This window comes from Leishmania infantum, chromosome 28, assembly GCF_000002875.2.
Source record: "Leishmania infantum JPCM5 genome chromosome 28".
In the NCBI taxonomy this organism is placed as follows: Eukaryota; Euglenozoa; class Kinetoplastea; order Trypanosomatida; family Trypanosomatidae; genus Leishmania; species Leishmania infantum.
In genome coordinates this window covers 931,565-950,657 of record NC_009412.2, presented here as the reverse complement: position 1 = coordinate 950,657, position 19,093 = coordinate 931,565, and the positions used below count along the sequence as shown (strand labels likewise).

At 62.2% G+C, this 19,093-nt stretch overlaps 4 protein-coding genes across 4 annotated transcripts; all 4 read right to left on the bottom strand.

The window, feature by feature from the left end:
* Positions 1-488: 488 nt before the first annotated feature.
* LINJ_28_2570 (conserved hypothetical protein) lies at positions 489-1,550 on the bottom strand (the record flags this gene model as incomplete). Its single annotated transcript, XM_001470246.1, has 1 exon — positions 489-1,550. The coding sequence occupies one exon, from the start codon at positions 1,548-1,550 to the stop codon at positions 489-491; it is 1,062 nt and encodes a 353-aa protein (XP_001470283.1).
* Positions 1,551-2,495: 945 nt separating this feature from the next.
* On the bottom strand, positions 2,496-6,569 carry LINJ_28_2560 (conserved hypothetical protein; the record flags this gene model as incomplete). The annotated part of the gene is made up of 1 exon (XM_001470245.1): positions 2,496-6,569. One exon carries the CDS (start codon positions 6,567-6,569, stop codon positions 2,496-2,498), a length of 4,074 nt encoding a protein of 1,357 aa, XP_001470282.1.
* A 1,373-nt stretch (positions 6,570-7,942) lies between these two features.
* Positions 7,943-10,585, bottom strand: LINJ_28_2550 (putative DNA replication licensing factor; the record flags this gene model as incomplete). The annotated part of the gene is made up of 1 exon (XM_001470244.1): positions 7,943-10,585. The coding sequence occupies one exon, from the start codon at positions 10,583-10,585 to the stop codon at positions 7,943-7,945; it is 2,643 nt and encodes an 880-aa protein (XP_001470281.1).
* Positions 10,586-13,583: 2,998 nt separating this feature from the next.
* On the bottom strand, positions 13,584-18,788 carry LINJ_28_2540 (serine peptidase, clan SB, family S8-like protein; the record flags this gene model as incomplete). The annotated part of the gene is made up of 1 exon (XM_001470243.1): positions 13,584-18,788. One exon carries the CDS (start codon positions 18,786-18,788, stop codon positions 13,584-13,586), a length of 5,205 nt encoding a protein of 1,734 aa, XP_001470280.1.
* Positions 18,789-19,093: the final 305 nt, after the last annotated feature.

The window sequence follows — 19,093 nt, the reverse complement described above, 5'->3', positions numbered from 1 at the left end:
CGTCAGACCACGTGCAGCGACGAAGACAAACAGAGAAGAAGGGAGTCTGGACAGCCGCGCAGGGAAGGGTGGGGAGCCCCGCCGCCCCCTCTTACCCCTCGCCCTCTCCCCCTTAGTGAGGCACGCGTGCAGCTCCTCGGCCTAGTGCCTTGGTTTCGTGTTGCAATTGCTTTCTGCTTCAACCTGCACAGCACCCCGCACATCGGTGTTGAAGGAAAACAGCAGTGCTGGCGGAGCTCGCGCCGGGCCTCAAATATCACCATCCTCCCCACCGCCACACCCGCTGCGCGTGCATGCCCCTCCTTTTCCTCTGATGCCGCTCATTTCACCCTTGTGTCGCATTTTTTTAGGCATGGCCCCGTGCGCATGCCGCGTACTTGTTTACGCGCCCATTGCTACGTTGTGCACGAGTGTGGCACCACCGTCGGGAGGGGGGGGGGCGAGCGCGCTTAGTTAATGAAGAGAGAGCGGGAGACAGCGACGCGGCACTACGCCGTTGATGCTCCTTTCACGCCATCCTTCTCCGCGCCATTCACCTCGAGCACCTTTTCCACCTCGAGCCTTTCCGACTTGGCCAGGCGCCGCCGCGCGAAGGTCAAGTAGGCGCTATGACCCTTCGACACGAAGCTCGCGCGGAACTTGGTGCAGTCGCGATCGCGTGTATCGCGTGCACGCTTGAAGACGGGTTCGAAGAACTTCGTGAGGGCTTCCACTGTGCGGATGTCGACGAAGTGGTGCGGAGCAGCCCGCAGTGCCTCCACCGTCCGCTGCGTCTGCTCCATGCAAGGCGAGAAGGTGCACAGCATCCCACCCTCCTTGAGCACGTGGCAAACGTTCTCGATGGCCGCCCATGGTGCGGGGACATCGAGGAAGATGGCGTCTACAGAAGCTGCCGGCACACCAAAGCCGGTGAGCGGCGCCTCCATCGCCGCGACATCCGCATCAACGCCGTCGACGACGTCAGCGGCGCCCGTGTTGGTCGTGCACACGTCCCGCCACTGACTGCATACTAGGTGCGAGTCGAGGCCGTTGCCACGAAACTCGGCACGCGCCTCCAGGCAGCGTTGCTTGTGAAAGTCACAGGTGTACACGCACCCGCTCGGGGCTACTGCCTTGGCCAAGGAGTGGGTCAGGCTTCCGCTACCCGTCCCCGCCTCCACCACCTTCTTACCAGGTCCGAGGCGCAGGTTTAAAAGGATGACGGCGATGTCGGTATCGTAAATGATCTGCGTGCGGTGCGGCACCGCCTGCGTCCACATGTCTGCGCTGTTCTGCAGAATGAGCACCGACGACTCCCGCGGGTCGTTTTTCTGATTGCTGCGTCCCTTAACATATATACCGAGGGGGCGGCCAATGATGCTGTTGTGGTCAAACTTGCCGGCCTTGCAGTGCAGAACAGCGCCGCGCTGCAGCACTAGAGGGGTGATGTTCTGGTGGCCATGCACGACCAGCACTACATCGCCATCCTTGGCAATTGTGCCGCGATGAGCAAGCATCCTCGTGCAGACTTGCAGGGTGTTGGGGTATGCGCGTGTATCACGCAAGGGCATGCAATGGTTCTCTCTCCTTCGCCTCTCGCGTCAACGCAAGCAAAGAGCGAACGAGCGGGGGCGGGGGGTCGGCGACGCCGTATGCAAGTGTGGGAAAAGCACCCTCAGGCACACACGCACACACACAAACTTCGATCAAGCAGCGGCGGTGGGCATGCGCGCACGCACACGCAGACGCGCACGAAGAAGTGCACGGGAACAGACAAAGGGAGACGGAAGAAGTAAAAGTGGCGAACGATGACAAGAGTGCGTATGCAGAAGAGGAGGAGGGAAAGAAAGAGGGGGAGGGGTTGGGTTTGAACAGCCGGATACGGCAACAAACGACTCGGTGCGTGGCCAGTCACATACGCTGACGGAGAAGGGACAAGACGGGGCAGTCGCATAGAAAGAGCATGGCAAGCACGAGACCAAGGGACCATGACAGCAGCAGCAGCAGCAACAACGCATACAACCGCCCTCCTCAAAGTCGAGCAGCAAATCGCGTGGCGCAGAAAGAAGAAGGGGTGGCGTGGCAGCAGCAGTGATCGTCGCGCCCAGCCTCTCACCAACAGTTCGCTTGTATGTGTGTCGAAAGGTCGGCGGCGTTCGACGTGACACCCTGCTGATCGGAGTGCGTCAGCGGACACCTGCGGACGTCGCGTGTATATATAGATAGGTGGGTGGGTGGGTGCGGCGTGCAGCAAAAGGTGAAAAACGCCTGCGCCTCTATGGAAGAACTCGCCTGCTTGGCTTATCTGCTTCCTCTGCGCGTGGCAGAACGAGCCAAGAAGGGCAAGGGAACGGCTGCGCCCGGGAGCCGGAGGTGCAGGGAAGGAGGGAGGGAGAAGGGGGAGGCCGACGAGCGCGTTGTTGATGATCTCGGGGAGATCAAAAGGTTGGCAGAAGCGGAAGACGAGAGATCTCAGCCGCCTCTCTTGTCGGCTGCTAGCCAAGGCGTCCGTCACCTCATCCACTGCGATGACGGTGGTGCTGTGACAAGAGCATGCTCCACTTGGATGAGACGTTGCCGGGCGAAGCTCCGCCGCGGCGCGTCTCGCCTTCGGCGCCGCCAGCGCTGTTTCCCCTCCTGCTGTGCTGCACAGATTGGGAAGCCTTCGCCCTACCCGAAAAAGAGGACGGCTTTGTCGATGGCGCCACCTTGGCCGAGGAGGCGGCGGCGGCGGCGTTCATTAGCGTCGAGTGACGAGGCTGAAGGGCGGTCATGGGCACCACGCTGCCCCGCTTTGGTGGACCGCGGGCATCGCAGTGGTGGCTATGCGCACTGTGTGCGCGCGCGTGCGGCGAGGGCGCCGTCTCAGTGCGGACGTCTGCACGCGTCGCAGATTGGCTGCGGGAATAACGCTGGTGCTGATGCTGGTGCTGCAGCTGCACGGCCTGTCCCGTCACGGCGTCAAGACGCTCGATAAGGCGAGACAAAACGAGGCTGAGCAGCTCTTGACGGCTGCGGTGCACACCGCCAACGGCGCCGAGTATGCTTGGCTCGGCACCCTCATGCTTTTGATCCTGCTGCGAAGCGGCCGCAAGGGCACTGAGGTTTAAGCGGCTCTGCTCCTGCTGCTGCAGCTCTGCTTTCCGCCTTCGGTGAAGTTGCCACGCCTCACGAGCCGCCTCTAGCGAGGCTTGACGCTGCTGGAGAACGCGCTGTCGCTGTTGATAGGACAGAATCGCCTCGGTGGTGCCTGGCACACCGGTAGTCAACGAAGGGCCGCAAGCCATCATTTCAGCTTGCAGTGTTGGTAAGCCAGCGCGGGTGGTGGGCTGCCAAGGCGAGTCCTGCAACGACATAGAGATTGTCGGCGTGTTCAGCAGCGATGCGCCGGCAGCCGCAGTAGCGATGGGGCTCGGATGGCGGTGGAGTACGTACGACGATGTCGGGCGCATCGCCGCACTTCCCAGGTGGGCAATGTCGGTGAGCACCTGCTGTCGTGGAGTGCTCAAGCTGGTCGACGCGTACGATTGCTGTAGCTGCGACTGCTGAAGAGCGCGTATCTTGCCTCGCCATGTCTGCAGCTCGGCTTCCAGGGCGGCTTCCTGAGAGCGGTAGCCTTGCTCGAGGGCCTGCATCGATGCCTCGTGCATAGATCGCAGATGGCCGCCCACGGTCGCCGCACTCGCCAAGGTCGACGCAGGGGGCGAACGTGAAGGAGTGGAAGGAGATGAAGGAGAGGGCTGCCGGGCCTCGGCGGCCTGCACGGCCGCGACGAGATCGGTGACTTCCTCCTTCAATGCCTCCACATGCTGCTCGGCACGCAGCTTTTGTGCCTGCAGCGTTGCCTGCTTTTCCTCCAGAGCCGCTCGCTGCGCCGCTTGGATGCGCTTCCTAGACGACCACTCCGCCTGCCGGTCGGCGTGCTGCTTTTCCACCTGCGAGCAGAGCGCCTCTGTCGCCGCTGTGCCTTCTCGGGTGTCAGCCGTGGCAGAAGGCGCTGCCGCCCCCTGAACTTTGTCCCCAGACGCCGCTGTCGCGCTCGCTGAGGTCTTCATCTCCTGCTGCACGGCTGCCACATAGGCGGCCATCTCCTCCTCCACCTCCGCCTTCACGGCGTCGCGCTCCTCGTCGTACCGCGCATCCAGACGCGCCATGGCAGCCGCATGGTCAGCGGCCAGCTTCGTCCTCTCCGCTGCCACGGCGGTGCCGAGGCGGCTTTGGATAAAGGCCTCTTGCGCCTCTTGCTGCTCTCGCGCCTGGCGAGTCTCCGCCTCTAGCTTTCGTCGCTCGTAAGCCTCCATCGCCAGCTGGTGGTCAGCGAGCGCCTTGTCGCGCTTTGCCGCGGCCTCGGCACGCATGCGATCGTACCGCGCGGTGGCCTGCCGGATGTACAAATCCATCTCCGTGTCCACTGCTTTGGCAACCAGGGCGCTCTGCTGCATCGCTGTCGTCGCCCCCGCCGCATCGGCGGCCTCGCATGCGTACCGCTGCTTCAGATCCTCCTCCATCTTGGCGTAAAGCGCCTTTTTGGCTTCGAGCTCCACCGCGTGAGCGGCCTTCAGCTCGTCTACAGTGGTCAGGCTGCTACCGCTGCCGCTTTTGGGTGTTGTCTCAGTGTCGCCGCCGGTGTCAGACCCGCGACTCTTTGCAGCGGAAGCAGAGTGGGAGGGCGCCTCGGTAGCCGCCAGCGCTGCCTCGCGGTCAGCGCGTAGTTTCGCCAGGCGCTCTTGTCGGTCCTTGCCTCGCGCAAGGCGGATGCGGTTTAACTCTTGCGTGAAGGCGACGCTGAGGGTCGCGGAGGTGGGCCGCGCGCCGCCTTGCAGGGTGACGACACCCGATCGATCGGAGGAGTACGAAGCCACACGGCTCAACGGACCGATCGGCGTGGCGCCCGCTGGAAGAAGCTGCGCCGCCTGTTGTGCTGGTTGGGCCTGCTTCGCCAACTCCGCCAAAGCCGCCTCGCCGTCCGTGCGCACGTCGGACTGCTCTCGCGCGGCAGATGCCTCAATGTCCTGCAGCTGAGCTGCCTTAGCAGCGGCCACACGCGCCAGTCGCTCGCTAAGAGATTCGCCGCTGCCAGGCGGCGACGAGCCAGTTGCTGGGGGCGTGGCTGTCATCGTGCTAGCCTCCGCGCGTGCTGCAAAGCTGGCAAGCTTTCCATCTAGCTCCTTCAGCTGCCCCTCCAATCGCTTTCGCTCAATCTCCGCTTGCAGCGCCAACGCGCGCTCCTCGTCGTCGAACTTGCGCTGCCACGCCTGCTTTGCTGCCGTAATCCTGTTCTGCTCCTCGTCGCGAACCTTCTGCATAGCAGCAGCGTGGGCAGACTGGGCGGCTTCCATCGCAGCATCATGCTGCTTCTTGATATCTGCTTCCGCATCAGCGCGCTGTTGCGCTAGCGCTGTCTTGAGCTCGGCCTCAATGGCGGCTCGCTGCGTGTTGCCGGAGGTGGCGCGGGCGGCCTCCGCCTCCAGTTTCTGCAGCTTCGCCGCGTACGACTCCACCTCACGCTCCAGCGACCGCAGCTCGTCGCCGTAGTTATCCTCGCACATGTTTCGTGTCTGCTGCAGACGGCGCTCGCGCTCCTCCTCCTCCTGTCGCGATGACGTAGCGCGGCGTGCGGCGTCCGCGCTGCGCAGCTCCGCCACATCTTTGTCAAACTTGGACTGGAGAGCGGACATGGTTCCTTGATGAGCTTCCTCGATCTTGGAGCGCTCCGCCTCGAGGGCCAGCTGCATCTCCCGCTGCACGCGCTCCTCCAACGCGCGCTCAGCCTCCGAAACAATGCGGGGTGGGGCGGCAGACGACACCTCTGCGGCCCCAACCTTCTTTGGGGCAGGTCCGGAGGAGGACCGCGAGGGATTGCCGGCGGCAGCAGCTGTGATGGCGGACGAGCCAGCGGAGCTCTGGGGATTCGCTGTTGTGCGCGTTGTCACTGTCGCTGACCGCGACTGCTGCTGCAGAGGGTAGTGCATGATCGGCTTGGCTTCCCTGCAGGCATTGCCAGCGCTGACGCCTTTCGCGCCACCGCTAATCGAGGTCACGACAGGACTGAGCCCTGGTGCAGCGCCCGACCCCGCGTCTCGCCGCAGCACGCCTGTGTCGGTCATCATAACGTGCGTCTGCGGTATCGCTGAGGTGCTGTTGCTGGGCGTGCTGCTGTTTGGTCCGCTAGTGCTCCGGTTAGCGGCGGTGCTGCTCGTCGCCGACACCGACTTGCGAGCGCGGGCCTTCTCTTTTTCCTGCTCGAACCGCTGGCGAAAGATGCTGTCCATCGGGTGGTCCCAGCTGCTCTCGCCCGTCTTGAAGTTGAAGTAGTAAATCTCACCATCGTTCGTGCTGCATGGCTTCCACTCCTTTGGCAGCGGCGTTTTAAGGCCCTCGCGTGCGAGCCACAGAAACTCCGAATCTTGCGGCAGCTTCATGCCGATCCAGTCGGCAAACTCGAGCACCTCCTCTTCCGTTGGCTCGTAGTTTGCATCGATGTGGTCGTCCAGCACTTGCGAGACAGTCCCGTCGTCGGCGACGTAGGTCTCGCCCGCCCTGGGCACTATGACATCGGTCTCGTGCTTCACTGTCCTGACCGGAGGCATGGCGGGCCACGGAAACACTTACACGCACACACAGGAGCGAAGAAACACCGAGGGGTGAGGATGACGGAGGGAGCGGCGCCGACTGGTACGAGACCACAAAGAGCAGTAGAGAGTGCAACGGATATGAGAAAGCAGAGAGAAAAATGGTGGAGTGGTGCGGATGCCGCTACCGCGGCCGCACATCAAGATGATGGAGTGCCTCCAACAACGCAAAGGGAGCTAGCAGCAGTGAATAGTTGGGTACGGAGGAGAGACGGGAGGGGAGGCGGAAGAAGAAGGCTGTCCAGGGCAACACATTTTCTTTGCAGCGCCAACATTTCTCCGCCATGCAGCATGAGCTGAACGCCGCACTCTGCCCCGCCGGTCACACACACACACACGCCCATCCGCGCGGCGCGAGGCAGCCGTGTGCATATGCGCGATAACAATGCAGGCAAGGTCATATCGGCGCGGCCTTTGCCTCCAACCCCACCCACCCCTGCGCTTCGCACGTCGCCTCGCAGCCAGCCGCATCATGTCGGCCGCCACCTGGTGCATCTCCACGAGTGGCGCAGGCTCCCCGCAGCACCAGTGGGCCGTGTGAGGGTCGGGTGTGGGATGCGTTCGAGTCACGCTGCCCAGTCACATGGGTGGCACAAGCGTGTGCACGGTCGCAGGTCGCTCCGAGGCAGCACCACCCACGACCTCACCGCCGGCATCAGTAGCGATGCATCGCACTGACCTCCCCAAGTCTCATGCGCGCGGCCCTGCCACAGCGAGAAGTGGGGTCCGGCAATCGGCAGGGCTGGAGGAGGGAGGAGCTGCCTGGCTTCCGCCGCCCCCTCCTCCACAACACAGAGAGAGAGAGAGTAGAGGGCGGGGGTCGTAGGCGTGGCAAATGATAAAGGGATGGATCGGGAGTGGGAGTGTGCAGTGCAGTGCAGTGAAGCAGCAGGCGTGTGTGCGGCGGATGTGCGTGAGGTGGCGCAGGGAGGGGGGGGAAGGGTGCATGGACACGCGTGCCCAGCAGCCTACAGTCGTCGGTGCGTAAGAAGTGCAAGAAAGCAGCCAAGGACGAAGCGTATGGGATGACATCATCACCCACACTCATGCCACAGGAGACGTGGAAGGGGGAGTGCAGGTGGAGGGGGAGGCCGGGGTTAACCTACGCAGGCATGCGCATTCGAGAGCAAGCGTGTTTTATCGTGTATCGGTCTTTGGTGCGTCGGCAACGAAGCACGCATCCTTGTCTATGTCAGCACACACATCCGCCCACCTATTCCCTCACAAGCACGCAGACACAGAGCGCAGCAGCAGCGGCGATGGCAGAGGGACAGAGGGGTGATCAAGAGACGGCTTTCGTCCACCATTGGCCTCCTCTCTGCGAACGCGCATCACTGCGTCACGTCGGGGTTGAAGTTGGGGTCCAAATACAAGCGCGGCGGGTCACCCTCACGCACGTCCACCTCCAGCAGCTTTCCCTCCCGGACCAGCTTCGAGAGGACTAGATTGACGTATCGCAGCTCTGCCTCTAGCAACGGCCTATTCAGCGTCTTGACCTGCTCAAGGTACCACGTCACCAACTCCTGTCGCGTCGGAGCGGCGTCGTCCCCGAGGGACTTCAGGTGGGCAACAAGCCGATTCACAATGGCAAAGTAGTGATCTGCCTTGATGCTTACCTTTCGCCGGGGAGCGGCCACCGCAGCCGAGGACGCTGAGGCCGGCTCGTCCGCAAAGCCTGCCTGTCCGTCTGCGCCAGCGCTGTCATCGGCGGCACGGCCCTTTTCGGTCCCATGTCCTGCCAACCCTGACGAGGCGGACGCGCTGCCGCGCGCCGCCTCTGGCTCTTGCTTGACAGCGCTGTCCTGCTCCTCGTGAAGAGTGTCGTTGGCGGCACCGCCGACCAGCTCCACCTCTGTCATGTCTAGCGTGGACAGGGACTGCCGCATCAGCTCCAGCGCCACCTCCACGTGGGTAGGCCGCACCTCGTCGCTCATGTAAATCTTCGCCGTTGCCTCGGACAGCCGGATCATGCTCTCCAGCAGACGCGTCGTCACGCGGTACACCTTGCTGCGGTTGGAGAGCGAGTCCTGCAGCCGCATGTCGCGATAGGCGGCGACAATAAGCTGCGATGCCTCACGCGTGAGGCGCGGCGTTAGCGAGCGTGCGTAGCGGAGGTACAGCTGGAAGTCCTCCGTGGTGAAGGGCGGCCGCACAGCCGCACCGCCAAAGCGGTGTAGCCGCAGCAGTTGATTCGCAATGGCGAAGTCCGCGTCGTCGCCGGAGTCGTCAACGATGACAAACATGAGGTCGAAGCGCGACATGATGGGCGCTGTCATGGCGATGTTCTTCTGCAGAGGGCGGCGACGGTCGTACTTGCCGCCGATCGGGTTCAGCGCCGCAAGCAGCGACGTTTTCGCGTTCAGCGTCGCCTTGATACCAGCCTTGGCGATGGAGATGGTCTGCTGCTCCATAGCTTCGTGAATCGCAACCTGGTCCTTCATCTCCATCTTGTCAAACTCGTCGATGCAGCAGATGCCGCGATCACTGAGCATGAGGGCGCCGGCCTCGATTGTGCGCTCGCCCGTGTCGGCGTCCCGCGTCACCGTCGCGGTCAGACCGCTGGCTGTGGACGCCTTGCCGCTTGTGTAGACACCTCGTGGCATGTTCGCTGAGACCCACTTGAGAAACTGCGACTTGGCCGTAGACGGGTCGCCGACGATGCAGACGTTGATGTCGCCCCGCAGCGCAATGCGCTCGATAGTCGTTTTTGAGACCCCGCCGACCATCTGAAGAAGCAGCCCCAGCTTCACAACGTCGTGCTTGAACACGTTCGGCGCGACACAGGACGTGAGCGCTTTCAGCAAGCTGTCGTGCCGACGCATCTGCTGCACCCGCAGACGCTCTGCGGGCGTGAGCACCACCTCCTCCCGCTCCGCCGCCCCATCCGTCGCCTCCTTCACCGCTTGCGTCATCTTGCGGTCGTCGCCCGTGGCGTCCGTGATGGTAGTGGCAAGAAAGCACATGCGGTAGTTAAGGTCTCGCACGCCGAGCGCGCGCAACCCGGTGGTGCCCTCCATATCCGCCTGCGCGTCCTGCTGGGCCCGTTGGCCACCCGTCAGCTGCCGCTGCACCTCACGCCGATTGGCCAAGTTGAACAGCTTCGCCACCTCCGGTACGACAATGGCACACCCGATGGCGAGAATTCGGTCGCCGGGCTTCGCCACCTCCACAGCGTCGGCGCGGACAATCACTTCCATCGTCCGTGGCATGCAGCCAGCAGGGATGTTGTTCGCATCCTCCTGCATGCGCAGCTTCTGCCAGTCACCGAAGCGCGTTTGTGGGTGATTCGGAATCAGCTGGAACTTGTTCTTGTTCTCGCACTGGGGGTTGCGGCAGGTGGGCGGCTCGGTGTAATGGAACTGCTGCTCGATAGGCAGGCTCTCCGTTCCGCAGTCGCTGCAGCGGAACACGCCAACGAGCAGCTCGGGCCGCACCTGCGACGTACGCGTCACGACACCCTTGATAGCGCACAGCTGTCCTACCAACGACGCCCGCAGCGAGCGAATCGTCAGACATCGCGGCACGTTCGAAAAAACGAGACTGGGGTTACACTTACCGCGGTTCGCGTACTCCTCGCCGTAGTACTGCAGGAGGACCTGGTGAAGAGCCTCGTTGATGAACGGAGAGAAGCGCTGGAAATCCGACTCCAGCACCGCCGCGGCGTCCTCGTCGAAGCGGAGGAAATCTGCCCATCGAACCACGCACGTCGACCAGCTAGTCGACGTGCTGATGCGCTCCATCTGCGCGACTACGTAGTCAAGGGATGAGTGCGCACCAGAGACGTCATCGCCACCAGAAGTGCCTGCGACAGCAAGGTTTGGATTTGCACGGAGGAGGGGGTCGATGAGGCGGCTAAGAAAGAGGTGCACTGCCTCTCGCACGCGAACGCCGTCAGCGTCCACCTCGAACACCGGAGCCACCTCAGCCATCGGCTGAGGCAGCGCAGGGTCGTCACGAATGTCGGGTGGATTCATGATGACTCCATCCCCCTGGCTCCCTCGCACTACGGCAAGCAAAAGTGAGTCGCGGTCTCCACGTCGAGTGTGCGGGGTGTAGGTGCGTGTGTGTGTGTGCGTGTGTGTATAGAAGGTCTGCACAGTTCCTCTTGTTCTCCTCGATGGGTATGTGCATACGCTTATATTGGTCTATGGTGATCTATAGATGTTTGATGAGGTGCAAGGAAGCGGCTTTGGCACCACCAGTCTGCGAAACAAGCGTGTGTGCGTCTGTCCGGGAAAGACGTCGGCGTCGGCGTGTCCACCTACCCCGCGTGGGCACGGGCGATGGCTGAATAGGAAGGTGGGTGTCCGCTGTGGTGGCTGAGCAAGTGGACCACCGATATGAGCGGAAGGGGGAGAAAGGCAGAGAGAGGGAGCCGCAGACGCCAGCGCTGTTGCGTCGGTGATGTGCCTTTTCGTTTTTCTTTTACTTCTCTTGAGAAACAAAGAGCGCGCGTGCGTGCGTGCGTGCGCGGTGGGGCGGAGGCGGCGCGGAGAAGCACCCGGAGACGAAGGGAGACGACAAGAAGAGAGAGTGGTGTTTCATGTACTGGCTGGGTCACACTGAAGCCGGCCCGTGATGAAACCGAGAAGGGGGGGGGGGGCAACGCGAAACCGTTTCGCTTCGCCGAGCCCGAAGTCACGCTCCAAAGACGCGCCTGCCGGCGAATTGCTTGTCTACGCTCGAAGAGAAAAGAAGTTCTGCTTGGCGACATTTTCGTGTCCGCGGCTCGCAGGCAAGTCCACTCCGCGCATGCCCGCCTCCTCCCCTACAGAGAAAGGTACGCGCTCGGCACGGCAACTCGTGACCAGGGTGCAGCGATCCACAATGCAGGCCACGGTGCACCAATATCCCCCTTCACTTGCGCGCGTACGTGTCCCGCTTTGGGGGTCTTCAGGTGCACCTCTGTGCACGGGCAAGTCCGTCGAGCCGCTGCGTTGCCGTCACCCTTTTGTGTCTCGTTCACCCCTCTGCTTCTTCACGTTGCACAGTGGCGAGGCGGTGCACAAGAAGTCAGCCGGACGAGATCCGTGCACGAAGAGTAACGAACGAAAAGGCCTCGAGCCGCCCCTCATACCAACGCCGCGTACGCCTTGTGGACGCTCGTGCGTCTGCCTGCGTGAAGCCAGGAAAGAGCAACGCGAAAGGGAGAGTTCGACTCACTTCATTTCTTGTTCGTTCAGCGATGCCATTTCTCCGCCATGCAGCATGAGCTGAACGCCGCACTCTGCCCCGCCGGTCACACACACACACACGCCCATCCGTGCGGCGCGAGGCAGCCGTGTGCATATGCACGATAACAATGCAGGCAAGGTCATATCGGCGCGGCCTTTGCCTCCAACCCCACCCACCCCTGCGCTTCGCACGTCGCCTCGCAGCCAGCCGCATCATGTCGGCCGCCACCTGGTGCATCTCCACGAGTGGCGCAGGCTCCCCGCAGCACCAGTGGGCCGTGTGAGGGTCGGGTGTGGGATGCGTTCGAGTCACGCTGCCCAGTCACATGGGTGGCACAAGCGTGTGCACGGTCGCAGGTCGCTCCGAGGCAGCACCACCCACGACCTCACCGCCGGCATCAGTAGCGATGCATCGCACTGACCTCCCCAAGTCTCATGCGCGCGGCCCTGCCACAGCGAGAAGTGGGGTCCGGCAATCGGCAGGGCTGGAGGAGGGAGGAGCTGCCTGGCTTCCGCCGCCCCCTCCTCCACAACACAGAGAGAGAGAGAGTAGAGGGTGGGGGGCGTACGCGGACACTCGAATTTCACACACGTCAGCAGAGGCACACGCAAGAAGCGGATAAAGAAAAAAGCACGGAATCGGCCGCAGTTCTCGCCAAGTCAAGAAATAAGAAGGCAAACCCGAGCATGCACCAGGACACAACACAGAGTGTCTCGCACAGCGAAATGATGAAAGACCCGCCACCGCCTCTCCCCCCCCGCGCGCATGCATTCGCCCAATTCGCGCCCACTGCCGGCCGCTGGAGAGAACAAACGCGATGCTCGAAAGCAGGAGGGAAGGAGGGCAGCACGTGGTGATACGATACCGCGCACACTCTCCAAGCCCGTGCACCTACAGAGACAAAAAAAGACAATGAAGAGGGAGGGGGTCACAACAGGGGATGAGGATTGGAAATACGAAATGGAGGCGGCCGCACACACGCAGAGGGGGAGAAGGATGAGGAAGGGGGGGCGCCAGCGGCCAACACAGCATAAGAGAGCACGAAGAGTCACCACATGCACAGGCGTGCACACGGAGCTGGCTGCCGAAACAAAAAGGATGCGCACATGCACACAACATCAAAGGAAGAATAAAGGCACACACACACACACATATATGCACATACGTAGAGATGTTTATGGCGCACACGCCAACGGGCACCTGCGCATACGCATCCCACGTGCACCGTGGAGGCAGGCGCCATCAAGAAAAGGAAGAAAACAAATGCCGTACGAAAAAGCTAAGCATCAAAGCAGCCAAAAGCACACGCGCGTGCAGAGTAAGGGCGACGCACACAGATATTAGCTCAGATACACCGCGATAGGGACGGTACTCGACAGAAGACACACACTCGGCTGCAAAGCCAAAAGGCGTGCGCAGGCGAAACCGGTGCAGTGGAAGGAGCGGTGAGGAGGATCGTCAAAGGATGGCATAGTAAAGGCGGCGAGTGAGGGCGAATGTGTTGCTAATGCGCGCACCCGCGCACACAACAATGCCATCGGCCACTCCGTTGAGGTTGGCGAGGTGGCGGCAGCGCTACAATGCGTGGGCACGCCGACGAGGACAACGCAGTGGTAGCGAGACCGACAGGCGCAGGTGCTGAACATCAGCAAGAGGCAAAACGGCATGGGCGGCGCTTAACCAACATGCGCGACAGTAGAAGGCCCTGGCCAAGGAGTCGTGCTGGAGCATCTCTGTCGCTTTTCTCTTTCGCCGCCGCCGCCTTCATGTCACCTACAATCCGCCGTGTCGCGCACCTCAGCGCGTCAGAATCATGTTGCCGTGCGGCCCGAGCACTCCATGCACGCCGTACATGATCAGCACCGCAAGCGCGGCAAGCGCAGCACAGACAATGCAGATTGCGGCGGAGAGCGTCCAGTGCTGGTACACGTTCATCGGCCCCAGCGCGGCAACAGCGCCAGTGAAGAGCACACCGGCAAGAAGCAGCAGCAGGTGCAGTGTGATGCTCACCTGGCCCGCGCGCCGTAATGGCACCAGGCTCGACACGCCGAACATGGCCGACACAACGATCACGCAGACGGCAGACGTGCACACAGCAGGTGCAGACCGCAGCAACGCACCCTGCACAGCAGTCCGCCGCGTCACGTCGCGCGCAAAAAGGTGTGACGTCGTCGTCTGCAGGTAGTCGAAGTACCCGCTGCAGAAGTGCACCACGTACTCCACGCTTATCGGTACAGTGCAGCTGATGCACACCTGAAGCACAGCGTCCATCTCCCAGTCGAAGACCGCGCACACCGTCAGCGACCCGAAGCACACAATGGCAGCCACTATCGTCGCCGCCACCGCCGTCGTCAGGCTCACGTAGTACGTGAGCAGGAGCACGAACGTCACCGCCAGACCGATGCCGACCGCGAACCACAGGCTTTGCAGCGCGCCAACCCTCGCCACTGCCGGCTGGAACAGGGTCGACGTGTAGTACACGGTGATACCACTTGCTTGAGCAAGTGACCGGAAGGGGGCGATGATGTCCCGAGATATCCAGTAGTACGCCGCCACCACCCGCGAAGGTGAGCTCTGGCTGGTGGCGAGTGTGCTCTCTACGCGGTAGAGTATCTGCTGCAGCATCAGTGGCTCGCCGTTGTAGCTGAGCGTGAAGACCGCCTCGCTCAGCCGGCCGTTCTCCTTGGCGTAGTTGTAGAAGTCTTGGAGAGATGTCAGCTCATAGCTCGCGTCATCAGCGAGGTAGTCCTCCAGCACCGTCCGCATCTGCGATCCAGTGCTGTCCGACCGCCGAATGTTGGCAGCAATGGAAGCCACTACCTTGCACCACGCCGCATTATTGAGGGTCCGAGGCACCTTCGTGAGGTCAAACAGATATTCCACGTACATCGGCATCACCGCCGTCGTGCCACTGCATGTGTTGTTGCCGCCGCACACGCCGCACGCGTCGTATGTCGCGCCGCTGCCAGGAACGCCATCGCAGCCCCGGCACAAGCCATCACCGCCGCACACGCCGCAGCTATCGATGCTCACGACGGAACTCAGCGATGTGTACGCCAACCTGTTGCAGCCCAACACTGTCCCGTCGTCCAGGCATGTCGCGCCAGCCGGTGCAGGGCAAGACCCACACGTTGGGCCAGACCAGACCTTCGGGTACCGGCAAGTACAGCTGAGCGCCGTGAAGTCGCTCACTTGCCGCGCCATGCCGCAGTAAGGCACGACGTTGCCATCCATATACCACCAGCAATCCGGCATGGCCATGCACGACTCCTTAGACGCCGCCTTGCACACGCCAACGGGTACCATCTGTGTCGGTGAGCAGGCGGGGCACATCGTCTCCGACTGTACGTCAGCCTCACTGCACGCATTGGGAATGCATGCCCGCACATTCCACAGCGCGTAGTCCGGCGTCGACACGTCAGGGCACGTGCCGCGCAACGTACAGTTCGCCGCGCACGTCTCGCACCGCGGCCCCGTAAAGGCACCCACGCACTCGCACTTCCCCGTCACGGCGTTGCACATTCCGCCGTTGGTACAGTCGCACAGCTGGCACGTCCCGCCGCGCCAGTGCCCCAAGCAGCCGCACATTTCGGACCCGGTCGGTGAGTCCATAGCAGACAGCAGCACGCCGCGTCCGTTGCAAACGCTCGACACGTTACAGGACGCCCCCGTCCACCCGCTCGAGCACGTGCACGTCGCCGTCGCAGGGTTGAACGTTCCGTGACTACTGCAGTCCACCGATGGCTGCGAGCAGTCGTACCCGCGCGTCCCCGCTGGGCACGACCGGCATCGCCCACTGCTCGCGTCGCAGTCGCACGCCGCAGAGTTCATCGCCGCGTTGCACTCCAGTGCGCACCCCGGATTCGATGCAGCAGGCAGCAGCCATGACTCGCATTCGTTGCACGCGGCTCCCGTGAAGCCCGCATCGCAGACGCACGTCCCTGTGTACTGGTCGCACTCGCCGTTCCTCCCGCACGTGCTAGCATCGCACGTCACGCTGCACGACCCCCCACCGGCGTTGCCCTTGCCCAGAGCCCACTCGCAGTACTGGCAGTCGCGCGTTAAAGGGCATGTGCACGGCGCCACAGCAGACGATCCAGCAACAGCACACCCGCCGCAGTCATTTAGTGCCGCTGCGCCGTGCGCAGTGCCACCGCAGTCCACGCACGCGTCCGTTCCGTTGCACACGCCGCAGCTATCCGCGTACAGATTCATCTGCTCACCATAATCCGCCGAGCATGCCGCGATGTCTGTGATTGTTGCCTGACGGTAGTCTTGCGGCGATCGGTAGTACGGGCCACAGAACGTGCAGCTGCCACGCTGGCCAAAGGTGTCTTCCATCGCTGCAAACGTGTCTGCGATGCTGCCTTGATCCACCAACAGCGTGTTGGGCAGTCCGGCCACAGTAATGCGGCAGCCCAGCATGCACACCACAATGAATAGCACCAGCAGCAGCGCGAGCAGCGCATACCGCACATAGTGGATCGCCGGCAGGTAGTACTGCAGTACGAAGAGCTCGAACAGCGAGTAGCCATCGCGCTTCACTTTGCGTGCCATCAGCCTCCGCATCCGCTGCTCAGCCGTCTCGTCCGCAACACGGCCAAACAGCCCGCAGCACTCCACACGGGGCAAATCCGCGCGGTGCGCCAAGCGGTAGCGCAGCTTCCCAAGGCCCATTCCAGATGGGCCGCCAGTCGCGCGCGGCGAAGCCCCACCACCAGCAGCAGCAGCAGCGCCGCCTTTCTTCGTGCCGCGACGGGCCCTTGCGCACGGGTCCACTACCATTGTCGGGTCCTGTGCGCGCACCGCATTTCGGACCGCAAGCGACACTAGCTCAACGCTGCGGTTGTTCGAGGCCGTCTCCACGCCAAGACGCGTGCCCAGCTCGCGCCACCAATCGGCAAACGCACTCGCCTCAGCAGAGCTGGTGCCTTGATTCCTCAGGCTGTACGCGCGCGGCGGGATAACCTCTCCGTGACTCGTACGTGCGTGTATCCCCAGGGCATCGCACATGCCACTCCAGCAGTCCTCGCTGCGCTCTACGTACACCGCAGGGATATGGACCAGGTCCGATGGAAGCACCATGCGCGGGTTGTAGTACAACGGCAGCCTGTCGGGGCCCACACCAGTCTCCTCCGCAAGCGGGTTCGCGTCGCCGATCTGCAGGAAATCCTGCAACGAGAAGGAAGGCAACCCCATGCCGTCGCGCGTGTCGGTGCCCTTCACAACGCGGTCCTTTGCCTTCTGCGCCTTGTGTAGAGCTCCAACGACGTCGCGCCGCGCAGCGCGAACCTTGTCGAGCCCCTCACGCACCTGTTGTCGCACAAAGTCCAGCGGGCCACCGTATCTCTTCCTGTGGATCCCGAAGTCCTCGCCGATGCGCTGGTGGGCCAGGTCCTCCTCCATCCGGTACGCATGCTCGCCGTGGGCTATGTTGTCCTGCACAGCTTCCAGCACACGCACCAGGTGTCCAGACCGCCGGCACCCGAGCAGCGCATCGTTCAGCACGTCGCTCTGCTTTTGCAGGTTGCGCCGCTTGTTCGAGAAGTACAAATGGTGCACCACAATCAGCGCAGGGGTGGGCAGCGCGATGCAGTACATGTTCCACAGCAGCGCGATTATCATGAACACGCTGAACTGCTCCACAGAGCGGAACAGCGAGGTCGTGTTGACCGCGAAGATGATTATCGCAAGCGCGTCTGCAATCCACACGCCAACGGAGATGCGCCGCATCGTGAAGCACAGCCGCTGCACCACGCTTAGGTTGTTCTGTCGTCCCTTCGTCGCCATTACCCCGCTGAACACAAACATGTCGTAGAAGCTCAATGTCCCGTGCATGCAGAATGTCATCACCCAGATAATCGCGGAGTACGTCGCCAGCGGCAGCGTCCGGTAGATGAGCGCGTACAGACCAACGGCAGTCATGTACGCAAACACAGCCTCTGCAGCCGTGTACACCCCGACAATGAACGTCCGGCAGTGCCACCAGCTCAGCAAGAAGCAGATCACCGCAGCAACGCCCACCTTGTACCCCTCCCGCTCCCCAGCGATCTCCATCAAGATGTCCTGCGACGACCCGCCGCCGAGGTAGAACTCCACAAACGGCAGCGAAGCAGCCTGTCCGCTGTTAACGAAGTTCATCGCACGAGGCAGGAACCTCTTCATGCGATTCCGGTACGAAGCCTTCGACTCTGACCACGACGACGCAAACGTATACTGCGAGCGCAGCTGCAGCGCCCTCTGGTTCAGCGTCGAGAAGTTGTTGTCGAAGAACCATCCGTAGCTCGGGTTCGCAAAGAGGCGCTGCATGTAGTCTAGCTGGAACACAGTCCCGCTGCCGTTCATGAACCACTCCAGCCCGTTCCAAGATGGATAGATATACTGTGTCACGCTGGATACAGGCGTGCACGTGGGATAGATGCTGTTGATTTGTCCATTGCGCAGATCGTTCGTGAAGCACACGCCCTCGTAACCGTCCAGCTCCGTGACGTGCTCCTCCGCTGCGCGGTAGATTTTAAAGAGGTCCGGGTTCAGCAGATTGGCGTATGCATCACGCGTTTCGGGGGACCAGCCCACCTTCTTTGCGTACTCCATGAGGTCTTGAAGGTTGATAACGGCGCGCAACTCCAGCGTGTCCTGCACATACGTCCGCGGGTGAGATAAGTCGACGCTGTCCGACAGCCAGTATGCACCAGAGAGAGAGTAAGCCCAGTCATTCAGCACGCCGTTCACCCTCAACGCGTCGCGCCGCACGCCGATGGTGGAGCGGATCTGGTAGTCGTCCAGCGAGTAGGAGAGCCCCGACTGAAGTTTCGCACCACCAATCACAAAGAAAACAAAAGGTAGGACGAGGGTCAGCAGCATTGGGGCGGGGTATTGGACGATGAAGCGACCCAGCGTGTGGGTCGGATACCGCTTTCCTTCCACCCCGACATCCTCCGAGGTGTTGACTGGGGCCGTGCCGGTCGTGTAGACCTTCTGCCTCGATGAGAAGATGCGCATCTCGAAGAAGGGGGGAGGGACCGTGTGAAGAGGACGGGAGTGCCCACCGACGTCGCAAAATAAACAGCAGCGCCAACCCACAGACAGGCACACACAGACACACGAGAACAAAAAGTAGTGAGGGAAGGTGAGTGTGTGTGGGGGGGGGGAGTGTGTGCGTCCCGCCCGCGTTACGCCGACGGTTTGGTATCCGTGTGTGCCTCTCTTCTTCCCTTTACCGTTTCGTTGCTACTCCCGCGTTTCTTCTCGATGAAGTGCGAAAGCGGGAACAAAAACGCGATCATACAGACAGAGAGACGAGGGAG